This window comes from Anolis sagrei, chromosome 5 (genome assembly GCF_037176765.1).
Source record: "Anolis sagrei isolate rAnoSag1 chromosome 5, rAnoSag1.mat, whole genome shotgun sequence".
NCBI classification, from domain to species: Eukaryota; Metazoa; Chordata; class Lepidosauria; order Squamata; family Dactyloidae; genus Anolis; species Anolis sagrei.
The window spans coordinates 59,771,274-59,796,223 of record NC_090025.1 but is presented as its reverse complement, the minus strand read 5'-3'; the positions used below and the strand labels follow the sequence as shown (position 1 = coordinate 59,796,223).

Genomic DNA, 24,950 nt, shown 5'->3' with positions numbered 1-24,950 from the left:
TATAGAAGGACAACAAAGGGAAAGGAACCATGGCCGATTGCTTCAAAACAATATTTTGATTTGTTTGCTAAATGTTCATGAGACAAACAAGCATGAAATATGAAATATATGAAATTTTGTCAACTAGTATTTTGTCAGGTTGTAAACACAAGAAGACTATGTTTGAATTGTCCCGTTTTTAGAAAAGACAAAATCCTACTTCAAGGAATGTTTAATTAAAAGGTGAGCAATTTAAACAAAATAAAGTTCAGGAGATTTTCAATTAAGGTTACTTGAGCTCATCTCTAATGATAAGACATTTGATTAAAATGAGAAACTGCAGAAATCTCTTTATTTCCCTACATTACAGTGCATGTATGTATAGGTCTTTCATTTGCTATTTAATTGGAATCATTTAATGGAGTACAACATGGATTGTAAAATTGTCTATATACACTCACCGCTGCAACTTTTTCTTACTAAAGGGCCATCTGTGTGTTTCAGATGAATGCGAAGGTGTGGAGAAAGCAAAGCATAGGAATTCCTACTTAGCCCTTAATTGCACACATGGTGAGTTATTGTGCAGAATCACAGTACTGACAGTTCAAGAATAAAATACAAAGAAGACCAAAGCACAACAGTCATTTTTATGCTCCAAATGATGTTCTGTTTGATAACATCCCTGTAAATTAGCAAAATATTAAATGAGCCACAGGAGGGCTCCCTTTAGCAAAACCGAACACAACAGAAATTTCTTGTTAGTAAATAAAACTAATTTGTATTCAAGTTTTTAATTTCCCAAAAGTTAATTTTTCCAAAATTTGCAGCCAAAAAAGAGCATGCCTTGAATATATATTATATACACACTTTGTGGAGGCTTGCACACATGTAAGTCTAAATTCTACACCTACTTCTTAGAAATAGCACTTGAGATGGTCAAGCTAAGTCTAAACTGTATCACTAAGGAGTACAGGAGTGATGGTGAAATGATGAGCAACTTTCCCTTCCTCAAAAAGTTAATTACCTTTTTTTAAAAAAAATCCTACTATATTAAGCTAAAATCTTTCTGCATCACATATAGACCTTTTAAAAAAATAATTGATGTTGGGTGGGGATATATTTGAAGACCCTTCCATCTTGCTAAGTGCCTGGTAAGTATTGATGGAGAACAATCCAAATACAATTTAACTTGCTAGTTTCTTTCACACTTAGGTATAGCTTGATTCCAAAATGCAAGCAAAGAGCCCACTGGGTGTGCTATCTTTGCTTTTCTAGGATTAAAAACCTGTAGGAGTTAGAACAGCTGTGCAATATGGCTATTTTGAAAATAACTGCAAAGAGGAAGGCAGCAAATAAAACAAATATAGTTACATAACAATGGAGTGTGTTGTGTTCTAGAACTTGATAAAGTGAGTAATCTATAAAGGTAACATGATTGTTGCTGCTCCCCCCCCCCCAAAAGCCAGCTAAGAAGAGAAAGTGTAGTGAAGAAGAGACTTTAAAAACACATGTCTCCTGGATGTTGCTTATTTTTTCTGTTGTGGTTTTATATTGTATTTAATGTTTTTATGTGCATTTTGATTTTATGTGTATTACTTGTTGCCTGTAAACCGCCTTGAGTCGCCGAAAGGCTGAGAAAGGTGGTATACAAATACAGTAAATAAAATACTAAATAAAATAGCAGATATGTGAGAACAGCTTGTGAAATTATTCTGTTTTTGATGCCCCGGTCCATCTACAACATGGGAAAACAACACAAGTATGACCATTAGGGATGGGGAAAGTGTAACCATTGAAATTTTCTGGAATTCCCACGAATCCTCTACTCACCTGCCCCCTCCCCCAAATCTTGGCATGATTTCAGGAATTTTCACCTGAAACTGCACCAAAACTCTGTCCCACACCACCTAGACCCCTATCACACCTCCATATACCTATTTTTTTAGCTCTCTCATGGAAAGCAAATTCCTATTGTCACTTTAGATGGGATAAAGTGACAATAGGAATTCTCCCCTATGAACCATCTAGGTTGTTAAGATCGTCTGGAGGAGCCCTGCTCTCGGTCCCACCGGCCTCTCAGGCACGTCTGGTGGGGACGAGGGACAGGGCCTTCTCGGTGGTGGCCCCTCGACCCTGGAACTCTCTCCCACTGGAGATCAGAACTGCCCCCTCCATTCTGTCGTTCAGAAAACGGGTGAAAACCTGGCTATGGGGTTTGGCTTTCGATGAGTGAATCAATATTTCTGTGATCGGATAGATGACGATGAATGATGGACAACGAATTCACTATGACGACTGACCATTGTTATTATGTGATTGCATTTTGCTGTTATAACGTTTTAATTGAATATGTTATATGATGTTTTTAATGATTGTTTTGTGATTTTATTGTTGGAAATCGGCCTGAGTCCCCCGATAGAGGGGAGAAATTGCTAAATAAATAAATAAATAAATAAAAGACAAAAGAGGTGCTTTCACACACTGTTAGGAGGTGCCCCACTGGGAGATCAGAAGGTTTTTGGGTTCTTTTACATACAGGTTGTCCACACACACGTACAAGATTATAGTTACAGTAGCCTGAATATGGCATATATTGTGGAAAAGCTGCAAAACCCTTGTAATTTTAATTAATCGGTTCAAAGCAAATAAGATACAAACCCAGCCAATCCTATTTATACGCAAGAGAAAATAGTGATATTGTGTAGTATTGATGTTAAAGCAGAGTACATGGCATTAACATCAACACTGTTCTTAAGGTAAACTGGGGACACTTCTACACATGCTGTAAAACCTGAAAGTAACCAGATTAAAAAGAGAGAGGTTGGCTAAATGATGTTTAGCCAAAGTGTGGGACAGAGCTGGAGGAGTAACGTAAACAGCTGAAAAGCACGTGTTAAAAAGGTGCGCTTATAACCCGATTCAACCTGAAAAAGTGCAGCTTTGCATGACTGTATTTCCCTGCAGTCATGCAAAACACATAATCCCCTTCCCTTTTAAAAGCCCAAACCAGCTAATCGGCACAAATGGAAAGTAATTAGAACCCTACAAAATTCTTTCTTTTACACTCCATAATCTTAAACAGAGGTTAAATTAAGAATTGGGAGAAGAGAGAGATCCAACCCTTGGCTGAGCATGACCAGCTCCTTGCAACACACCTCTAAATTCCCCTGCAGGGAATTGTCATACAATTTAAATGCCATATAGCCACCATAGGAGCCCCCAGTGGTGCAGTGGGTTAAAGCACTGAGCTGCTGAGCTTGTTGATCGAAAGGTCGCAGGTTCGATTCCGGGGAGAGGCGTGAGCTTCCGCTGTCAGCCCTAGCTTCTGCCAACCTAGCAGTTCAAAAACATACAAATGTGAGTAGATCAATAGGCGGGAAGGTAATGGCGCTCCATGCAGTCATGCCGGCCACATGACCTTGGAGATGTCTATGGACAACGCTGGCTATTCGGCTTAGAAATGGAGATGAGCACCACACCCCAGAGTCAGACATGACTGGACTTCATGTCAAGGGACTACCTTTACCTTTTTACCTATAGCCGCCATTCACCCATTCCTGGATCCATGGCCCATGCTAATCACCTCCACAAAGTGTGACAAATAGTAATACAAACCAGCCCAGAAATAGGGATGGAAGGTGGGACAAAGCTTGGAGAGAGCTGGCTTCCTGGCCAGTGGAGCACCTATACCTTTCTACCAGCCAACTAAGATGAGGGTTAAACATCAAGGTCCCTCTGGCCAAGGTGGGGGAAGTTATCATCCAATGAGAATCATTACGATTAATGGTCATTGACAGTAACTCAAATGGCACCAAAGCAAAGTTCCCAGAGTCAAAAGGAATAGCTGGGGGACCACAATCTCTGCTGTTCTACAAGTCAGACATTCCATATCATTGGGATGTAGGCAGAGAACAAGACCTCTCAGTTTGGTTTTATAAACATGTAGATGAAGCCAGGATATATGCTCTTGCTATTTCCAATCTCCTTCTGTTAACAGTGGAAATCTGCAAAAGAACTGTAACCATTCAAATGAATGTGGTTATATACCTCTAGACAATATCACAGTAAATGAAACAATATGTTTCTAATGGAGAGAGCATGATTGGAGTGTACACACTCTTACAGTCTACATGCCTACATATAAATAAAAATAAAAATGAATGACTGAATAGATCTTGCTTGAAAAGACTCAGTCAACAAGATGATTAGATCTCAAGGAAAAACAGTCAAACTCAATATAACACTAAATATATGTTTCTAAAGGATTGTAACAAGAAAACCTTATTTTCATCAGCAATGTATCTCACAAATTGGGAATTTTTAATTCTTCACAAAGAAATAACCCTCTCTAACACTATTATTAACCTTGGACAGTACCACAAAAGAGTTTCTTTCTACAGTTGTCAGAAGATCCAGAAGTGACATTTTATCAGGAATATGACAGTACATAGAAATTTTTGAAGTGTTTTTAAGATGGGAAGGGACTCAACAATGAAAGGCAAGCTGTTACTAATTTTGCTGCTTGAAGATACTGTAAGACAACTTATTTTTCCATCCATTATTTTTTAAACGTCCTTAAAAATCAATTTTTTTAAGAATAAGCATAATGTGTAATTAAAAGTGTTCTCTGTTTTTTTCAGTGCAGCATATTCCCAAACAAGTGTGTATAGGATGGATTGCATAGAGCCGTTATTATTCCTGGGAGAGCTCAGCACAATAACAATTTCATTATTTATTTGCACTCGATCATCTAGTACACTCTTGACAATTCCCAGGGAGACTCAGGTCTAATTCTATCAAAAAACTGGGAGGGGCTCATCTCCCCAGGCCTAATCTAGCCCCCTGTTCCCCATTTTAAATGTTTAAACATACCCTTTTTATGTGTTGTGGGAGGATTGAGGATGGGGAGCCTGCTACTAATGCATTTCTCAACCTGGGGGTGAGAACCCCTGGGGGGGGTCATGAGGGGGCTGTTAGGGGGGTTGCCAAAGACCATAAGAAAATACAGTTTTTCTATTGGTCATGGGTGGTTCTGTGTGAGAAATCTGACCCAATTCTATCATTAGTGGGGTAAATTCAGAATGACTGTAGGTGAACTATAAATCCTAACAACTACGACTCCCAAATATCAAGCCCTATTTTCCCCATACTCCACCAGTGTTCACATTTGGGCATATTGAGTATTCATGCCAAGTTTGGTCCAGATTCACCATTGTTTGAGTCCACAGAGCTCTCGTGTAGGTGAACTACAACTCCAAAATTCAAGGTCAATGCCCACCAAACCGTTCCAGACAAGAAATAATCAGGAACACCTAATCACCTCTCAACAAAGGAATTTCCCAGGTAGTAACAAGCCACACCTAAAAACTGTCAGGCTATCAAATGCTAATCAAGGTGGCCAATTGAAACATTCACACCTAGCTCCAACAGACAAGAGTTCTTTGTCCCACCCTGGACTTTCCACAGATATATAAACCCAATTTTCCTAGTTTCCAACAAACCTCACAATCTCTGAGGATGCTTGCCACAGATGCAGGTGAAACATCAGGAGAGAATGCTTCTAGAACATGTCCATACAGCCCGAAAAACCTACAACAACCCTTCCAGTATTTTCTATTGGTCATGGGAGTTCTGTGTGCCAAGTTTGGTTCAATTCCATCATGGGTGTAGTTCGGAATGCTTTTTGATTGTAGGTTAACTATAAATTGCAACAAGCACAACTCCCAAATGACAAAATCACCCCCCGCCCCAATCCCACCAATATTCAAATGTGGGTATATTGGGTATTTGTGTCAAATTTGGTCCAGTGAATGAAAATACATGCTGCATATCAGATATTTACATTACAGTTCATAACAGTAGCTAAATTACAGTTATGAAGTAGCAACAAAAATAATTTTATGGTTGGGGGTCATCACAACATGAGGAACTCTAGTAAGGGGTTGTAGAATTAGGAAGGTTGAGAACCACATGCTTCTTTTTAGAATGGACAGTGGGTCAACACCAGAGTTTCTTCTAGCTGTAGTGTCATTCAGAAAAGTTTTACTGTTCACCGATGAAAATATGAGAAGCATGATTTTTTTCTATTTTCCCTTTCTTCTAGACTTTAGCATTACCTCCCCAATAATTTTAGAAACCTCCAGATTAGATTTTCAGAGAACATACCACAAAATTTGACCCATTCAACCAGTGGGGAAGCTTAAATGATCAAGAGTTCACATCTAAACTTCATCACCTGCAGGAGGTTGAGCTGGATCCAAGCCAGGATTGTCAAAGATGTGCTTAGCATCACATCTATTTTAGCACCAAAAGGAAGGAAAATTGTACGAATCAATGAATTGCAATAAAGTCAATAGAAGTAAAGTCGTAACGAGATCAGCAAAATAATATTTAAGCTACCAAAAAGTTAAGTTCTAAGTAGACACACATGCTGGACTGTGTATTACTCATGCTCTTCTTCTTCGTTCCATTTCTAGCCAATAAACTCAATTATAAAAACAGCTCACTATCCATTTGCCTATGGGACAGTTAGCATATGAAAGGCACCGCAGGTGAAATTATATTCTCTTATACGATGAGAAATATATTTTGTATGCTACAGAGCTGCTAGATGGAATAAATATAGTAAAAACTCATTAGTGATGCACGGAAAGAATATTTTCAAGGTTACCTAGTGATTATTAAGAGTGAATGCCAGATTAGGCACACACAAAAAAAGTTGTAAAACAAGAGAAGATGAAGAATGTTATTATGAAAAATACTTTAACATCCAAAATCCCTGTCTTGGGAATTTGCCAGACAAAGTTCCGCTAACACATTTACTCTTTTTTGCAATAACAAACATTGAGAGAGGGAATAAGACAAAGTAAACTGTAAAAAATGTTAATGCACCAATTGGAATTTACAAAGTTGTAAAAACAAAGATGCTAAACCTTACTCAGTTAAGTTCCTTATGTGTTTTCATAACACAACAAGAATGACTGATTTATAGCGAAAAGGAGTCAAGTTCATTTGTAGTCTGTCGTATTATATCCTGCAGTTTGGATTGCCACTTTACTGCTAAACAACATTTTAATGAGCTTAGAATTGTTAGGTTTTTTAAAAGTCTTGTTATGAGTTTTGCAAAAATTCTCATCTTCAGATATTTTGCCTCTGAACTTGTTATTTAATATCAAATCCTAACTAGGGCTATGCACAGATCCATTTTTTGAAAACGGACTCTGGCTGGTTTGGGTCTTTCGGCCAGTTGAACTGGCACGAGCACCATCATCACCATTTTTTCTGATCGCAACAGACTACACAACTGCTGACCACAGATATTTTTGGTTTTATCTGGCTACATGTGGAGCGTGAAGAGACAGTCATGTGCCCGCACAGGGCTTTCTTGTGAGCCCTGCCTGTTGAGCCAATCAGAACTGAAGAAAGCCAAGCTGGGCTTCCATTTTACTGCTGCGAGCTTCTGAGAGAGACAGAGCATTCTCCACTGGTGATCTAAATTTCCAGTGCTGATCACATCTCTGCATCACTTGCATTGCCTTTTGACTCTAGTAGCAATAAATAAGTGTTTACTTTCTACACACTTAAGAAACTGCCACAGATGATGCCCTTCACATGAAGCAAGCTTCAAATGTGAGGTAGAAGTATCTTGCCATTTCTAAAGCCACCATAAAATGAGGAGGTAATTTATATCTACTTAAAAGAATAGTGAATGCTTCTTCGAATAGTGTGGAGCCCACTGAAATAAGTATTTTAAAATGGTATATTAACTCAGCTTCATTGAAAGGGTGTTGAGAAGAAGCGATGCCAGAAAAAGCATCTGATGTCTGGTGCCTTAAACTCAGGTGTTATTGAAGGATATACAGGGAAATGATGTCAGAAAGGTGGTTTCTTAAGTCTGATGCCTTAAACCCAGGTTTCATTGAAGGATCTAAGGAGAAACGATGCCAGAAAAAGTAGCAGGTCTAGATGAAGGATATGAGGAGAAATGATGCCTGAAAAAGTGGTTTCTTAAGACCGAGGCCCTAAAAATGACGGAAAGAGAAGCCTGGGAAATTCCCCCATTGCCACCAAGTGGCCGGATTTTCGGGAGCAAAAACAGATCTTTTGGCCATTGGATCAAAAAATGGAATTTTGCCTGCCCTAATTTGAGAGGCTCCCGAAAAATGGTTGGGGGGGGGGGCATCAAAATCCGAACACCGAAAATGGCATGAGGTTTAGCCGAATGGCACATCCTTAATCCTAACTGTGAAATCCATTTGGTGATCATTTGAGGTAAAGTGTAATAGATTGGAAGTAACTGTATGAAAAACACATAATGAGATCTAACTGTGGTTGTTTAACCACAGGATTAATATCACTTTTCAGCAGAAGTCTCTATATAGTTAATCTCATTTGTATTTCAATGTGGGGTTCATAAAAATAAAACAACACTTCTGTCTATTGATACATCTATACGGCATTAGGTCACAAAAACCAAATTCCCAAGTATAGGAAGGGAACACTTGGCTCTTTCATCAAGAGAAGATGGAGTGGTGACATGATAATACTATCTAAGCACCTTGAGGACAGCCACAAAGAGGAAGGGGGAAGGCTTGTTCTCTGCTGCCTCAGAGGTAAACTTACATCTAATGGTTTTAAGATACCAGAGAATCGATTTTTATTGAACATTAGAAGGAATGTCTTGATAGTAAGAGTGGTTTGGCAATGGAACAAATTGGCAAGGTGATAGAGTTTCTATGTTTGTCTTCAAAAAGAGGATGGACAACTAAGTAGATGCTCTAGCTGGAAATCCTGTAATCGGCAGGGGCTTGTACTTGATGGCCCATAGAGCCCTTTCCAGCTTTATGATTCTATGACATATGGAAAAATTATGAACACACTAAAAGTTGCTTACCCCAATGCTAGTTTCTCTATCTGACTTTCTTTCTTTCTTTCTTTCTTTCTTTCTTTCTTTCTTTCTTTCTTTCTTTCTTTCAACAAGTAAGAACAGGATTTCCAGTGATAAGAGCCAAGGACCATAAGCTGGGTTTTTGCTAGGATTTCAAAACTACCTTCTGGAATCCTTGTCAAAGGCTTTACAGCACGAAAAACTTACAACAACCCACATAGTTTACAGCCCGAAAAACTTTCAACAACCCACATAGCAGTAACCCATCAATAATCCGTTTTCATACAATTCAGTTGAACAGTCAGACCTCCATATTTGCAGGTTTCTCTGTAACCTTTGCTTAAATAGGTTTGTAGCTTTTGCTTAAATATCTTGACTTCCTTGCCCTGCTCTTAATAATCTCTTGTTTTTGCAAATCACCAGTGACATTCTAAACCTCTTTCCAGTCCATTGATCTCTTTTCCCACTCCTTTTGCTCCCAAATTTTCTCCCTCTATCTACTGTCCTTCCAAGAATGCCAGCAAGATATTAAACCCATTTCCAACACATTGATCTGCTCTCCTTACTTCTCTTCTTTCCATTCCTCTCCTATACTTCCAAGACAGCAAATTGATTTTAAATCCCTTTTCAGCCCATCGATCTCCTTACCAACATATCTGCAAGACACCAGTTTGGGGGAAAGTGCCCTACGTTTCCTACTTAAAGTGATCTAAGTCCCATGCATTCTGTAATTATATAATTGTAAAGAACATTATTTTTAAAATATAGATACCGTAATTTTGTTGGTGAATTGCAATGATATATGGGTGCATTCCATCAACATTGTTCCCTTTTTCAGGACAAAATAGCAATCAGTAGAGAGTAATTTCAATCACCATTTGAAGAGAAAGTTGTCAAATCTGAGGCAGTTTTTTTTCTTCAATGCTAGCTTTTAGGAGGGATCTCAAACCTAGAGGCATTCTGGGAATTCTTCCTTAGACAATAACTGTGCTGGATAGGGGGACTTTTCCAGAAGTCTCCCCAGAGTACCTTGAGCTTCAAAGTCCCAACCAGACATTGGCATTCCAAAAATAGACTGCTCAAGACTCAGCTCTCTGAATGGAGATCCCTTTTCTCTGCCTTTCCCCTGTCTAGAGATGCAATTCTGTATTAAGTCAATTTACAGAGGATAGAGTGATTAAATTTAGCAATTTTCTTTCACCTCCAAAGATTACTTGCAGTTCAGGAGTTATTCTGTGCAAAATTGGCACATGGCATTTTTTGCACAGAAAATGCAGTTTTGTGTGCAAAAGACAAACCAATTTTGTGCAGAATCAGTCCTGAGCTGCAAGATGCTTGTCCATCCAGGCTCCTTCTTGTCAGAGTTCCCTGACATTTAAAAAAAGCCCCATCTCTTTCTATCTTTACACCAGCCACAAGTGTATCTATGACATTTCTATTTTTCAAAAAAGTTCAATTCCTGCTGCTATGCCAGTGACAGCATAATTATGCCAAACAACAGGATATCAGTCTTAGCTCTGATCCAGTTCAGATCTTTTTCACTGGATTATCCTAAATACCAATGTTATGAGAGAGAGAATATTTTCCCCTTCTTCTCTATAAACCCCAAAAAACCTGCCTTCACGTTTGCCTATTTTTACAACCAAAAAGTCCCAAATGCATATGTCTTTCCTCCCAAGGAAAGTGCTCATTATTATCATTTTGGTCACTCTTCTCCCAGCTCTATGATCACCTTTTCAAGACAGGGTGATAATACTGATTTATACTATTTTGAATGCAGGTGTTCAATAGCTTTATATAAGGGCATTACTATGCTGACCATGTTATCTTTAATCCCTTTTCTAATCACATGGAATTTGCCTTTTCATGGCTGCTGTACAGTGCATTGGTATTTGCAGTATGTTGGCATATCCGCTACAGCTCGAAGGTCTCTTTGCTCATTATTCACTCTCACATCTATAATCATATATCTGAAATTAAGAAGTTCTGCCTAGTGTGCAACATTACTTTACATTTCCTTACATTGAACCTCATTTGCACTTTTATTGCCTGTTTACCCAGTAAACTGCGGTTTTGGTTGGACTTTCAGTACCTGATTGTATTGATGTTCTCTACACACTTTTAACATTTAGGAAATGCTGTATGAACACCAAGCACAAAGTAGCTGCACGCAATAACATCCTGTGGAAACTTACTAGTTGTGCATGGGGTGCAGACCCAAAATTAATAAGAGCATCAGTTCTGACCTTGTATTACTCAACTGCTGAGTATGCCTGCCCTGTTCGGCACAAGTCTGCTCACGTGAAGCAGGTGAATATAGCACTGAACTTAACATGTAAGATAATCACAGGATGTCTCAAACCTACACCTGTTGATAGACTCAATAAGCTAGCTCTCACTCCCCACCCCCCACTCCCCGATGTGTGATGGGAAGTTGCTGGCAACTGTGAGAGAAATAAGATTGAACACTGTGAAAGCCACCCACTGCATGGCTGTCGGCCTCCTCCCAGTAGACTCAAATTAAGGAAAAGCTTCATGAGAACCACCACTCCTCCTGGGGCAAACCAAGAATGGGCAACTTGGTAGTCCCTGAACAGACTCAGACGAGGTGTTGGCACATCAAAAGACAACCTGGCAAAATGGTACTACCTAGAAGAACCCTCCACCTTGTGTGACTGTGGAGCAGAAGAAACAACTCAACACCTGTATGCTTGCCCACAGTGCCCTGCCCCATGCACAGAGGAAGAACTGTTTCAAGCTACAGACAATGTGATAACCATTGCCCAGTTTGGGACTCAAATTATTTAGCCACTTCCATTCTCTCTATTTTTTCAGTTTTATATTAATTCATTTATGCAATGTCTTTGATACAAAATAAATAAATCTACAAACTTAGTTATCTCCCCTGATTTTGGTAGCTTTTCAACAAAGTTCTAGTTCAAAAACATGCATGTGTGAGGGCCTTTCCAGACAGGCCTTTAGAAGCAAGAGTTCCCACTTCTTCAAAAGGGGCATCCAGACAACATCCCAGAGAAAAGTGAGAATTTGTACTGAGATTATTTGTTAGCTGGAAAGACATGGGTCTTTCAAAAGAACTGTGTCTTTCCAGTTGCAGGAGCTGTGTGGTTTGGTCACGGAGAATGAGTCACACAACTTCCAGTCCCAAACCACACAACTGTCGTGGGATTTTTGGGCTGCTGAAGCCCAAGAAACTCAAGACAGCCCCCCCCCCCTCCCAAAAACCCTTTAAAAAGCCTTTTAAAAAGCAAAATAACTTACCAGGCCTCCATTTTCCCTTCTTCGGCTCACTCCTGGGTTTGGTATGACCCAGGAGCAAGGCAAAGAAGGGAGATTAGAGACCTGGTGAGTTACTTTGCTTTTTAAAGGGGCTTTTAAAGGGGGTTTTATGTTCTATCCAGGTGCCCTGCTGGCAAACCCTGCAGGGCATCTGGACACTCACCCTAGAAAGTGCGTGCTTTCTGGGGTGTGTATAGATGGGCCCCCAGGGACATCTGTGTTTTTTGAATGAGGATGATCTTGGGATAAAGGCCTGTCTGGAACCGCCCTGAGCCATCATTGTTTACTCCTTACAACTGCAGGATCTGTCCATTTATTTCTATAGTCTGCTCCCTGTTCTATAACCAATCAGGGTCCATATCTTGCTTAACTACTTACTGGTCTTATCAGGATCCATAAATTATCTCAGGACCATTTCATCAGCCCTTGTGCCAAACATTTTCAGAATGTTACATTTTGGCAATTCACACTTACAGTTCATGTTAGTTGACACTCCCAAATAGAGTTTCCAGGTGAAATAAGAGACTTTTTAAATATCTTTTTAATAGAAAGAATTTCAGCAGGTGTTTTGCATGATGAGCAACACCTGCTCATGTTCACTCTTCTGCCCAACTGTTAAAGAGACATAAGCACTGTTCCTTATTTCACATGGCAATTCTATTCCCAAAGAACTCTGAAAGGCTGGTGTGGACTGTAATTTCTTAACAATCTATAGTACCTGATTGTTTTAGGAGTTAAGAAGGTTGCTTTCCAAGTTCATATCTTCTATATCAGCATTTCTCTACCTAGGGGTTGGGACCCTGGGGGAGGGTCATGAAGGAATGTCAGAGGGGTCACCAAAAACCATCAGAAAACACAATATTTTCTGTTGGTCATGGGGGTTCTGTGTGGGAAGTTGGGCCCAATTCTATCATTGGTGAGGTTCAGAATGCTCTTTAATTGTAGGCAAACTATAAATCCCATCAACTACAACTCCCAAATGTCATGGTCTATTTCCTCCAAAATCCACCAGTGCTCACATTTGGGCATATTGGGTATTTGTGCCAAGTTTGGTCTAGATCCATCATTGTTTGAGTCCACAGTGCTCTCTGGATGTAGGTGAACTACAACTCCAAAATTCAAGGTCAATGGCCACCAAACCCTTCCAGTATTTTCTGTCTGTCATGGGAGATCTGTGTACCAAATTCAGTTCAATTCCATCGTTGGTGGAATTCAGAATGTTCTTTGATTGTAGGTGAACTAGAAATCCCAGCAACTACAATTCCCAAACGACAAAATCAATCCCCCTCCAACCCCACCAGTATTCAAATTTGTGCATATTGGGTATTTGTGCCAAACTTGGTCCAGTGAATGAAAAGACATCCTGCATATCAGATGTAGCAAAATCATAGTTGAGAAGTAGCAACGAAAATAATATTATGGTTGGGGGTCACTACAACATGAGGAAGTCTGGTAAGGGGTTATGGCATTAGGAAGGCTGAGAACTACTGTTCTATATGCTTCAGTTCACCACAACCTGGTTCAGATGTAAAACCTGTTGAACAATTTGCACAGTGAAGACTGTGATGCAAAGAATTCATTCAATTACTTTCGCTATTCTTTTTCAATAATTTGTTCATACCTTTGCTACCTAACAAGCCTTTACAACTGGTTGGCTTCCTGTATCTAATTATCTTTCAGAAGTAGACCTTTTAGTAACTGTGATAGATCTTGGCATGACCTACTGTTACCTTTGCTTGTCAATAGTTCATTTGTTTTGCATGATGTTGCAAAAAAAAATGGACCCAATTTGAAATTGCTGTATCCCTGCGACTGTGAACCATCCATGAATGAAACCCTTGTCATTTGAAAGGTGAAGCACAGAGTTTCAAATGATCATGGCTAGATGCCTCTCCCAGTGCACAAACAGCCCCTAGCCTCAGTCATTAGCAAGCTGACAACCCCACAACATGAGGCGTAATGAGAGATTCTCCATCTGCACATATTTCTTTTGTTTCAGGCTCAAAATGGTTAGTAAAACTTGACAGCTTGATAACTCATTAAAGCATTTGTAACTTTTTGTACAATATTAACATGTTCCCATCATGAAATATAGTGCTTTGAAGTTGGGTCCATCATTTTGAAACATCCTATATTGTCACTACTCATATATATTTTATGCAGCAAAAAATACCAAGCATTATAAGTAAACCTAAACATGGGGGAAAACTTGATAGGGTCCCATCATAGTTCCTTTCAGATGGGAGCAGTACACAAATCTACTGAATTAATGATACAACTGACATAATGAACCTTGTATTCATTAGGTCACATAGCCATAGAATCATAGAGTCGGAAGAGACCTTGTGGACCATCCAGTCCAACCCCCTGCCAAGAAGCAGGATAATCACATTCAAAGCACTTCTGACAGATGGCTAACCAGCCTCTGTTTAAAAGCCTCCAAAGAAGGAGCCTCCACCATACTTTGAGGCAGAGAGTTCCACTGCTGTATAGCTGTCATAGTTAGGAAGTTCTTCCTAATGTTTAGGTGGAATTTCTTTCCTGTAGTTTGAAGCCATTGTTTTGCGTCCTTGTTTCCAGGGCAGCAGAAAACAAGCTTGCTCTCTTCTCCCTATGTCTTTCCTTCATGTATTTGTACATGGTCATCATAACTCCTTTCAGCCTTCTGTTCTGCAGACTAAACATGCCCCGCTCTTTAAGCCTCTCTTCATAGAGCTTTTTCTCCAGACCCTTGATCATTTTGATCATTCTAGCTTGTCAACATCTCCCTTCAATTGCATTGCCCAGAACTGGACACAGTATGATTCCAGGTGTGGTCTGACCACAGCAGAATAGAGGGGTAGCTTGACTTCCCTGGATCTAAACCAGGGGTCCCCAAACTAAGGCCCGGGGGCCAGATATGGCTCTCCAAGGTCATTTACTTGGCCCTCACTCAGGGTCAATCAAAATCTGAAACTACTTGAAAGCACACAACAACAACAACAAACATATGTTCAAGCTTCCCAGGTAATATTGTACACTTGATTCAGAAGGATTCTTATATCTTGGTACACATCATAACTGATCAAAAGTAATGAAGTTCTCACAAACAACCTGAACATGTATATGCCAAGGGTAAGTCACCTGTACAGTGTAACATGCAAGATTCATTTATGTTTCAATGTTTTTATTGCCCAACCTAATAGGTGTATAAACAGATGTAAGTCCCCTGACTATAAGAAGTGCTATGCATAATTATGCAAGTGAAGGTTTGCATCACTAAAGTTCCCTGATACATGTACATTTTCTTGTGCAGTCAAGTTTTAAAGCAGCCATCTACTAAGATGCATTACAAACTAAAAAAGTCAGTTTTAGGTAACTTGTAAAATAAAACCTTCCAAAGTGTACTGCAAGAAATGAATGACAGTAGTACAAAAATGCCAATAGCAAATTATATTGAAAGCATGATGGGACAGTTTGGGATACTGGAACAACCCATTCCTAATTCCATCAATATTGGAATGTAACCCAGTTCTTTAGATTCCCATCTGTGTTTTCCCATAGAATTTCAAGCCTGAGTTTTGCATTACAGTGTACTTTTAATCAGGATGATTACTGATCTTAGATTCAGGATCATTCATATGAGAGTCTATTGAAATTAATTTTAACACTTAGTAAAATATGAAAGGGAAAATGATTCGGGAAATATTGATATCTGGTTTGCTGTGAGTTTTCCAGGCTGTACAGCCATGTTCCAGAAGCACTCTCTCCTGACATTTTGCCCACATCTATAGCAGGCATCCTCAGAGGTTGCAAGGTGTGATTAGCACTGAAAAGCCTTGCAGCTTCAAAGCCTGGCTGCTTCCTGCCTAGGGGAATTCTTTGTTGGGGTTCTCTTTATCAATTGGATGATGACTTATCTTTATTTAAGAACAATACTCAGAAATTCTAGATAGGAAACAACCAGGGCCAGGTAACACCTCCCAACAAAGAATTTCTGCAGGCAGGAAGCAGCCAGGCTGTGAAGCTGCAAGGTTATTCAATGTTAATCAAAGTGGCCAATTGCAACATTCACACTTGCCTCAAACAGACAAGAGTTCTTTCTCTCACCCTGGACATTCCACAGATATATAAACCCTAATTGCCAAGTTTACAACACACTTTACAACCTCTGAGGATGCCTGGCATAGATGCAGGCGAAATGTAAGGAGAGAATGCTTCTTTAACATGGTTATACAGCCCGGAAAATTCACAGCAACCCACTGATTCTGGCCATGAAAGCCTTCGACAACACAGTATTGATAGCCCTTTTCAAAGTATATATTCCTTAAATTAAAATATAAATAAAAGATGTCACACAAATATCAATGGTCGAATTCATATCAATTGCATTCCAGCTCTTGCACCTTTATTTGTGTCATTGGCTGTGAAACCAGTAACCTGCCTTTGTAAAATACACATCTTACAGCTACATTGTACATGTCTAAGTCTTATATCTAGACTTCCTGCTCCCATTTGTCACAATAAACATATTCATTTATATACTTATTGGAAAATAGTTAAGTTTTCTGAACATACAATACTCTGCTATTATACCCAGTTCCATTTTTATGAATGGTTTTGTTTCATTGATGGCTAAGTCATATTGCTTCTCAAGCTCAGCCAAGACTAAAGTTATTCAAGCACTGCGGGTTCTAAAGATCTTATTAGCACTAATTTCACCTTACATGTTCCAGCAAGTGATCTGAGAACTTTAGAGATCATTCCTTCATTGTGCTGTCGAAAACTTTCATGGCCGGAATCACTGGGTTGCTGTGAGTTTTCCAGGCTATATGGCCATGTTTCAGAAGCATTATCTCCTGATGTTTTAGCAATATCCATGGCAGGCATCCTCAGAAGTTGTGAGGGCTGTTGGAAATCAGGCACGTGAGGTTTATATATCTGTGGAATGTCTAGGGAACCTCACTTGCCTAGTTTCCAACAGACCTCACAAACTCTGAGGATGTCTGCTATAGATGTGGGTAAAACATCAGGAGAGAATGCTTCTGGAACATGGCCATACAGCTCAAAAAACTTACAGCAACTTATTCCTTCATTGTTCATACATTGAGTTTGAGAAGGGAATCTTTAGGGTGCACATGTCAGTTGCTCTGCATTTGAGATTATCACTGTATTTAGACTTACTTGGTAGTAAACCTCACTGAGTTGGTTTTTTTTTCCATGTCAGAAGTGACTTGAGAAACTGCAAGTTGCTTCTGGTGTGAGAGAATTGACTGTCTGCAATTCTGCCCAGGGGATGTAGAATCACCAGGATTGTGGTGCAGCTGGCTGACTGTCAGCTGCATTAAGATCACTCTGACCAAAAGGTCATGAGTTCAAAGCCAGCCTGGGTTGGAGTGAGCTTCCAACCAATTGTGTAGCCTGTTGTCGACCTTTGCAACCCGAAAGACAGTTGCATCTGTCAAGTAGGAAAATTAGGTACCACCTTGTGTGGGGAGGCTAAATTAACTAATTTATGAGGTCATAAAAAAGACTCCAGCAAAGCACTCCAGCAAAAGCATGCGGGGAATGCGGAAGTACGTCATCAGTATCGCAGATGGACGATGAAAGCAACAGCTCCCTTGGTGCCCAGAAAAAGTTAAATAGCCTCTGTCTATGTCTGCATATGTTGTATGTCAAATTGGCATTGAATGTTTGCCATATATATGTGTATATTGTAATCCGCCCTGAGTCCCCTGCGGGGTGAGAAGGGCGGAATATAAATACTGTAAAATAAAAAATAAAAAAATCATAGAATCATAAAGTTGGAAGAGACCTCATGGGCCATCTAGTCCAACCCCCTGCCAAGAAGCAGGAATATTGCATTCAAAGTGTCCAGATGTTTTAATGTTTTACCATCCTGTAGGAGGCTTCTCTCATGTCACCGCATGGAAAGTTGGAGCTGACAGAGGGAGCTCACCCCACTCCCCAGATTCAAAGTGCTAACCTGTTGGTCAGCAGTCCTGCCCCCACAAGGATTTAACCCATTGCACCACCACAATATCATTAACTGAGTTGCTAATTAGATTTTACTTCAGATAACAGATGCATAGGGTTGTGATACAAGTCTACTTTCTACTCAAAGCAATGCCTCTAAGACTGTAACATTGTGTACACTTAACTATGAGTAAGTCCTGTGGATGACAATAAATCTTATTTCTGATAAGATTGGGCTGACATTGAACTAGACAACAAAAATTGTGGATTCATTCAGAAGACCCTTAAGACAAAAGTTGGGAATGCTAAAAAGTTGCTATAATACAGCAAAAGGCATTGACTTCTTTGACTGAATCATTATATATGATATTCCAAGACTGTAGTCCTGTGCATAGTTATCCAGAAGCCAAGTTGAAGTGAACACACTGAAACTTATTTCCAAGTAAGCATGCATAGGAATGTGCTGTAGAAACCCTTAGGAGTTTGAACAAACTTTAGAAGCAGTTTCCTTCTTTTTTTAAAAAATGGCATTATATATATTCAGAGCTCTTTAAAAACATTCAGATTACTTCATAACTTCCCTTAGCGCATTAAAATGTGTACAGCAAATGACAACGGCAAAATATCAATCAATAATCTGACATGCGCTAATGTGTCTTCTACTGACCAAACTAATTTACAAACATTCAATATGTGGAAGACTTATAATACACTTGAGTGATGGTCCATGAAATTAAGGATATTAATACAGCGTTTGATATATGTTGCTGCCTGGTACATACTGATGCAAGTGATAAACAAGCTGCAAGATAAAATATTTCTATAATTTTATATCCTTCTCCCTTATGTGTGCGTAGATTGAAAGTATATACGAACCATTGTGCCGTTAGGATCACAGCAATACTTGCAAAGGAAATGCAGCCTCGCCTAATTTATTAGCAGCAATGATTTAAAGTTTTGCATTAAAGCAACTCTCTAAAAGGCACTTAATTTAATGCAAGTCTTATTTTGGTTTACGAGCCATACATAAACTTAACGAGTTGAAAATTATGACAAAAAATATAGGTGATATTAACTGCTGTTAATCTCCAATGACGAAGAAGACCATAAACTAGAGATACTTAACAGCACATTATGGCATCAAGCAGATAGAACAGTCGGACAGAGAATATGAATGCAAATGCCTTTCTGTATACAAGGAAGAAGGGAAGCCGGACACTTGTACATATCACACAGAGGGAGTTCGAAGGGAGACAAAAACATGATCGAGGAGTTTAAGAAAAGAGGCTTGTACTGGGTTTTTCTGCAAAACACCAACAATCAGGTTCTCATTCAGCTGAGAATTTGGGAGTGGGTGCTTTTGGACGTCCAGAGGATTCATTTCTCAGATTGTGAGCAACTTTCTCAGGTGAATTTGCAGCTAAAGCAGATTAAGAAACAAGACAATGTGTACAACGCAAAGCGTTCTAGAAACCAGCCTGGATCCTCATTTGTTGAAAAATATAGCGTGGTTATTTTGGTACGCACACCATGTGGTTATATTATTTATACCACACTGAAGTGATTCAGTGCAACTGTTCGGCTCTACTCTTTTCAAAAGATAGTGGAGTATGGGTAAAACTTCTGGTACATGGCGGTACCCTAAACCAGCGTTTCTCAACCTGGGGGCCGGGGCGCCTGGGGGAGTCATGAGTGGGTGTCAGAGGGGTCACCAAAAACCATCAGAAAACACAGTATTTTCTGTTGGTCATGGGAGTTCTGTGTGGGAAATTTGGCTCAATTCTATCGTTGGTAGGGTTCAGAATGTTCTTTGATTGTAGGTGAACTATACATCCCAGCAACTACAACTCCCAAAAGTCAAGGTCTATTTTCCCCAAACTCCACCGGTGTTCACATTTGGACATACTGAGTATTCATGCCAAGTTTAGTCCAGATCCATCATTTTTTGAGTCCACAGTACTCTCTGGATACAGGTGAACTACCACTCCAAAACTCAAGGACAATGCCCACCAAACCCTTCCAGTATTTTCTGTTGGTCATGGAACTTCTGTGTGCCAAGTTTGAGTCAAACCCATCATGAGAGGAGTTCGGAATACTCTTTGATTGTAGGTTAACTATAAATCCCAGCAACTATAATTTCCAAATGACAAAATCAATCCCCTCCCCCCCCCCCCCCCCAAATACCAAAAGTATTGAAATTTGGGCGTATCAGGTATTTGTGCCAAATTTGGTCCAGTGAATGAAAATACACATCAGATCTTTCCAATACGATTCATAACAGTAGCAAAATTACAGTTATAAAGTACAATGTTTCCCTGAAAATAAGACACTGTCTTATATTTAGTCAAGAAGACACACTATGGCATATTTTCAAGGGATGTCTTATTTTTATTAACTACGGAAAAACAATCTGCATTTATGGGATGATCTCTCTGGACTCAGTAGCAGACTACTTGCTGAAGCTTTCCCCCTATCCCCTGGTGTTTGTGTGGGCTGAGAGAGACCCACAGACTGTTGCTAGTCAGTGCTGGGGAGTTGCAACTTTACTGGTGTTTGTGAGGTGACAGAGACCCACAGAGTGTTGCTGGTCAGAGCTGGGAGCAACAGCTTTACTGGTGTTTGTGGGGGATGAGAGAGACCCACAGACTGTTGTTGGTCAGTGTTGGGAAGCAGCAGCTTTGCTGGTGTTTGTGGGGGTGAGAGAGACCCACAGACTGTTGCTAGTCAGTGCTGGAAGCAGCAGCTTTACTGGTGTTTGTGTGGGTAAGAGAGACTCACAGACTGTTGCTGGTCAGTGCTGGGAGCAGCAGCTTTACTGGTGTTTGTGGGGAGTGAGAGAGACCAATGGACTGTTACTGGTCAGTGCTGGGGGGCAGCAACTTTACTGTGTTTGTGGTGGGTGAGAGAGACCAATAGACTGTTGTTGGTCAGTGCTGGGGAAGAGAGACCCACAGTGCTGAGCAAAACAGCAGACACACCTTTACTTCTCCTGCCTGAGGACGCACAATACCTAAAACACAGCGTCCTGCTCCTCACTTCACTGAGGAGACTTTTACTTTCATTTTCTATGTCTCCATGCCTCAACTTGCAGCATCACACAATGCCCGGGACCTGATAGGATGAGCCGACCTTGTACGCTGTATAGCCATGCCTACCACCATGTCTTATTTTCGGGGTATGACTTATAATGCACAGCTGCTTAGAAATCCTCCTGTGGCTTATTTTGTGGGTAAGTCTTATTTTCAGGAAAACAGTAGTGGCGCTCCATGCAGTCATGTTGGCCACATGACCTAGGAGGTGTCTATGGACAACTCCGGTTCTTTAGCTTAGAAATGGAGATGAGCACCAACCCCCAGAGTCGGACACAACTGGATTTAATGTCAGGGGAAAACCTTTACCTAGGGTAACAACAAAAATAATTTTATGGTTAGGGGGTCACCACAACATGAGGAAGGTTGAGAACCACCGCCCTAGACAGTAGACACACCATGTCCAAACTTTGGAACTGAAATAAACTAAATCAAACCCATGATAGTGACTCAAAGAGAGCAACATTCATCCTGCCTTACTTCTTCATCATGAAATGAATCCACTTTAAATCCGGTTTCTCCTCCTGCAGAATTCTGGGGTTTGTAGTTTAGGCTGTGAAAGTCTCCTCCCTAAACTACAAATCCCAGAATTCTGCAGGAGGATGCAACCGGATTTAAAGTGGATTCATTCTCTAGTGTGATGGGGTTCTTGGTCAACTCCACGCATCAATAGAGTCAACTCCATGCACCAATACAAACTCAATCCTTTTCCTTTGAGTAAGTTCAGCACCCACACAGAAAGAGGCTGTATTCACAAGTTCTCAAGGCACAGGTTCTTTGGGCAGGTCCACAACCAACAAACCCCGGGAACTCTTTGGCTTGCTTACCTGCTGCTCTCCCAGCATGGTGGACTTCACCAGGTGTTTCTCCCTGTACAGAGACCAGAGTCCGACGTTGGGCAGGAAAACCAGAGTCACCACGAACAGCAACGTCATCTGCAGAAAGCGCTTCTGTTTCCTCTTCATGGCCAATGGCAGGGGTTGCCTCTCGGGAAGAGCCAAGGGGGGGGATGTGTCTCCTCTCTTTCCCGATCTCTTCCTTCTCTTCCGGGCTGGAAGGGCTGCTTGCCTCCCTCTCGCCGCCCCGCTCGCTTCAGGTAGAGAAGAGAAACTTCCACGGCGCCGCCAGCTTGGTCACCCTTTGACGGGGGGAGTTTGTAACCTGTGAGGGTCCGAAGCGAGGCACACGGGGACTACTAAGGAAGGGCAGGGACGGGGCGGCACGCACTTGCCCGCCGACGCAGACTTGGAGCCTGGGAGCCTCCTGGTCGATAGCCCACCCCCATTGACAAGAGCAGAGAGAAAGAGAGAGAGGCAGCGGGATCGATATGATTGGCTGCCGAAGACTAGAAGTTAAGATCGAGGGAGAGAGAGAGAGAGAGAGAGCGTGTGTCAATGGGAAGGGGAGGGGCCTGCTTCTGCTGCTCTCGCCAAACGGAGCGACAGAGCCTTATTCCCTCCGCAGCTGGATTGGGGAAGGGAGCCGTTTGGGAAGGAAGAGCTCGCTGCACGCAACGCTTGTGTCTCCTCCTTTCTGGTTCCCGGCTCAAAAAGAAATGCCTCCCGAGGGGAGCCCGGGAGAAAACCTGCCCCGATGCTTTTCCCTTCTCGCCTTCTCTCTCTCTCTCTATCTATCTGTCTATCTATCTCTCTTCCTCTCTTTCTCTATCTCTCCCTCTCTCTCTCTTCCCCTCTTCCTCTCTATCTCTCCCTTCCTCTCTCTCTTTCCCTTGTCTCTTTATCTCTCTCTCCCTCCCTCTCTCCCTGTCTTTCTTTCTTTCCCTCCCTCTCTCTCTTCCTCTCTCTCTCTCTCTCTATCTCTCCTTCCCTCCCTCTCTTTCCCCTTTCTCTTTATCTCCCCCTCCCTCTCCCTCTCCCCCTGTCTTTCTTTCTCTCTCCCCCTCTCTCTTTCTCTCTCTATCTCTCCTTCCCTCCCTCTCTTTCCCCTTTCTCTTTATCTCCCCTCCCTCTCTCCCTGTCTCTCTCCCCCTCTCTTTCTCTATATCTCTCCCTCTCTCTTTCCCTTTTCTCTTTATCTCTCCCTCCCTCTCCCTCTCTCCCAGTCTTTCTTTCTCTCTCTTTTCTTTCTTCCTCTCTCTCCCTCACTCTCTCCCTGTCTCTCTTTATCTCTCCCTGTCTCTCTTTATCTCTCCCTCTCTCTCTATTTCTTCTTCCCTCTTCCTCTCTCTCTTCCTCTCTTCTTCCCTCCCCCTCCCTCTCCCTCCTTTTCTCTATCTCTTCCTCTCTCCTTCCCTCTCCCTCTTCCTCTTTTTCCTCTCTTTATCTCTTCCTCTCTCTCCCCCTCTCTTTCTCTATCTCTCCCTCCCTCTTCCTCTCTCTCTCCCTCTCTCTTCCTCTTTCTCTCTCTATCTCTCCCTCCCTCTCCCCTTCTCTCTCTTTCTCTATCTCTCCCTCCCTATCCCTCTCTCTCTCCCCCTCTTTCTCTCCCTCCCTCCCTCTCTCTCCTTCCCTTTCTCTCTCTATCCCCCTCTCCTCCTCTCTCTCCCTTTCTCTCCCTCTCTCTCTTTCTCTCTCCCCTTCCCTCTCCCCTTCCCTCTCCCCTCTCCCTCTCCCTCCCTCCCCCTCTCTCTCAAATGGCATTTATTTCCCTCCGCCGGCATCCCTCTTTCTCGATGAGCTCCCAGAGGCTACAGTTGGCCCGTCTCCCTCCCCACTGAGATCCCAAACCCACGCCACTAGTTCCTCAGAAGGTGCTGAGAAGGAAAAGCCATCGCCACAATCGGAATGGGGGAAGAGACCAGGAGGGTCTGGGAAGCGTGGCGTGTCCCCCACCGCTACCACCCCCGCCCGCCTGGAGAGCAATGGGAAGGAGGTGAAGGGGAGGCGAGGTCCCCCCGGCTTCTCACCTGACGCCCCAGTCCAGCACTCCGCGCCCCAGAGCAGGACAGCAAGGCAGGCGGCAGCGGGCGGCTCCTGGGCTGCCGACCTCCCTCGCCTCCGGTGCCTTCATGTTCAGGCGGATGGCAAGCGGGCAACGCAGCGGCGGCAGCCTCGAGCTGGCTCCTTCCAAGGCGCTGGGCAAGGCGGGCGGGCGGGGAGGAGCGAGCGAGGGATGGATGGATGGATGGATGAGGAGGAGGAGGAGGAGGAGGACCGGGGAAGAAGCCTCTGCGCCCGCCGCCGAGCCTCTTCCTGGATCCGAGGCAGCAACCGCCCCGGCGCCCCTCCCGCCCGGCTCTCGGCGGCCTGCAGGCAAGACAGGGAGCTGCAAGGCCGCCTGCCCGCGCGAAAAGCCGGGCTCTTGGGCCTTGCGTCCCGATTGCGAAGAAGACTGACCAATTTTTTTTCCAGGAGCAACTTGAGAAACTGCAAGTTGCTTCTGGTGTGAGAGAATTGGCCGTCTGCAAGGACGTTGCTTAGGGGACCTCTGGACGTTTTGCTGTTTCACAATAATAATAATAATAATAATAATAATAATAATAATAATCTATATATAAAAATGCTCTGTGCGTAATGAGTACTTTAAAACAAAAGAACCAATGAACGAAATCACACCAAATTTGACAACAAAATGTCTCACTACGCAAGGAGTGACCATCACTCAAAAATATGATGTTGTAATTTGGGAGTTGTCGTTGCTGGGATTTATAATTCACCTATAATCAAAGAGCATTCTGAACTTCACCAAGGATGGAATTTAACCAAACTTGGCACACAGGACTCCCATGACCAACAGAAAATACTGGAAGGGTTTGGTGGGCATTGACCTTGAGTTTTGGAGCG

The 24,950-nt window shown here is 41.9% G+C and overlaps 1 protein-coding gene across 2 annotated transcripts in view; it reads right to left on the bottom strand.

The window, feature by feature from the left end:
- The window catches only part of GALNTL6 (polypeptide N-acetylgalactosaminyltransferase like 6), a 616,387-nt gene extending 592,001 nt beyond the window's left edge, over positions 1 to 24,386 (bottom strand). The window contains exons 1-2 of one of the 2 annotated variants that reach the window (XM_060778709.2): positions 24,074 to 24,386; positions 22,035 to 22,368 (exon numbers count right to left, since the gene is read on the bottom strand). In XM_060778709.2, the coding sequence (XP_060634692.1) occupies positions 22,035 to 22,172 (138 nt within the window). In that variant the 5' untranslated portion in view covers positions 22,173 to 22,368; positions 24,074 to 24,386. Of the gene's footprint in view, positions 1 to 22,034; positions 23,001 to 24,073 lie in introns of those variants that run through there. The other variant, XM_060778710.2, reaches the window with a different exon arrangement.
- Between the last annotated feature and the right edge of the window lie 564 nt (positions 24,387 to 24,950).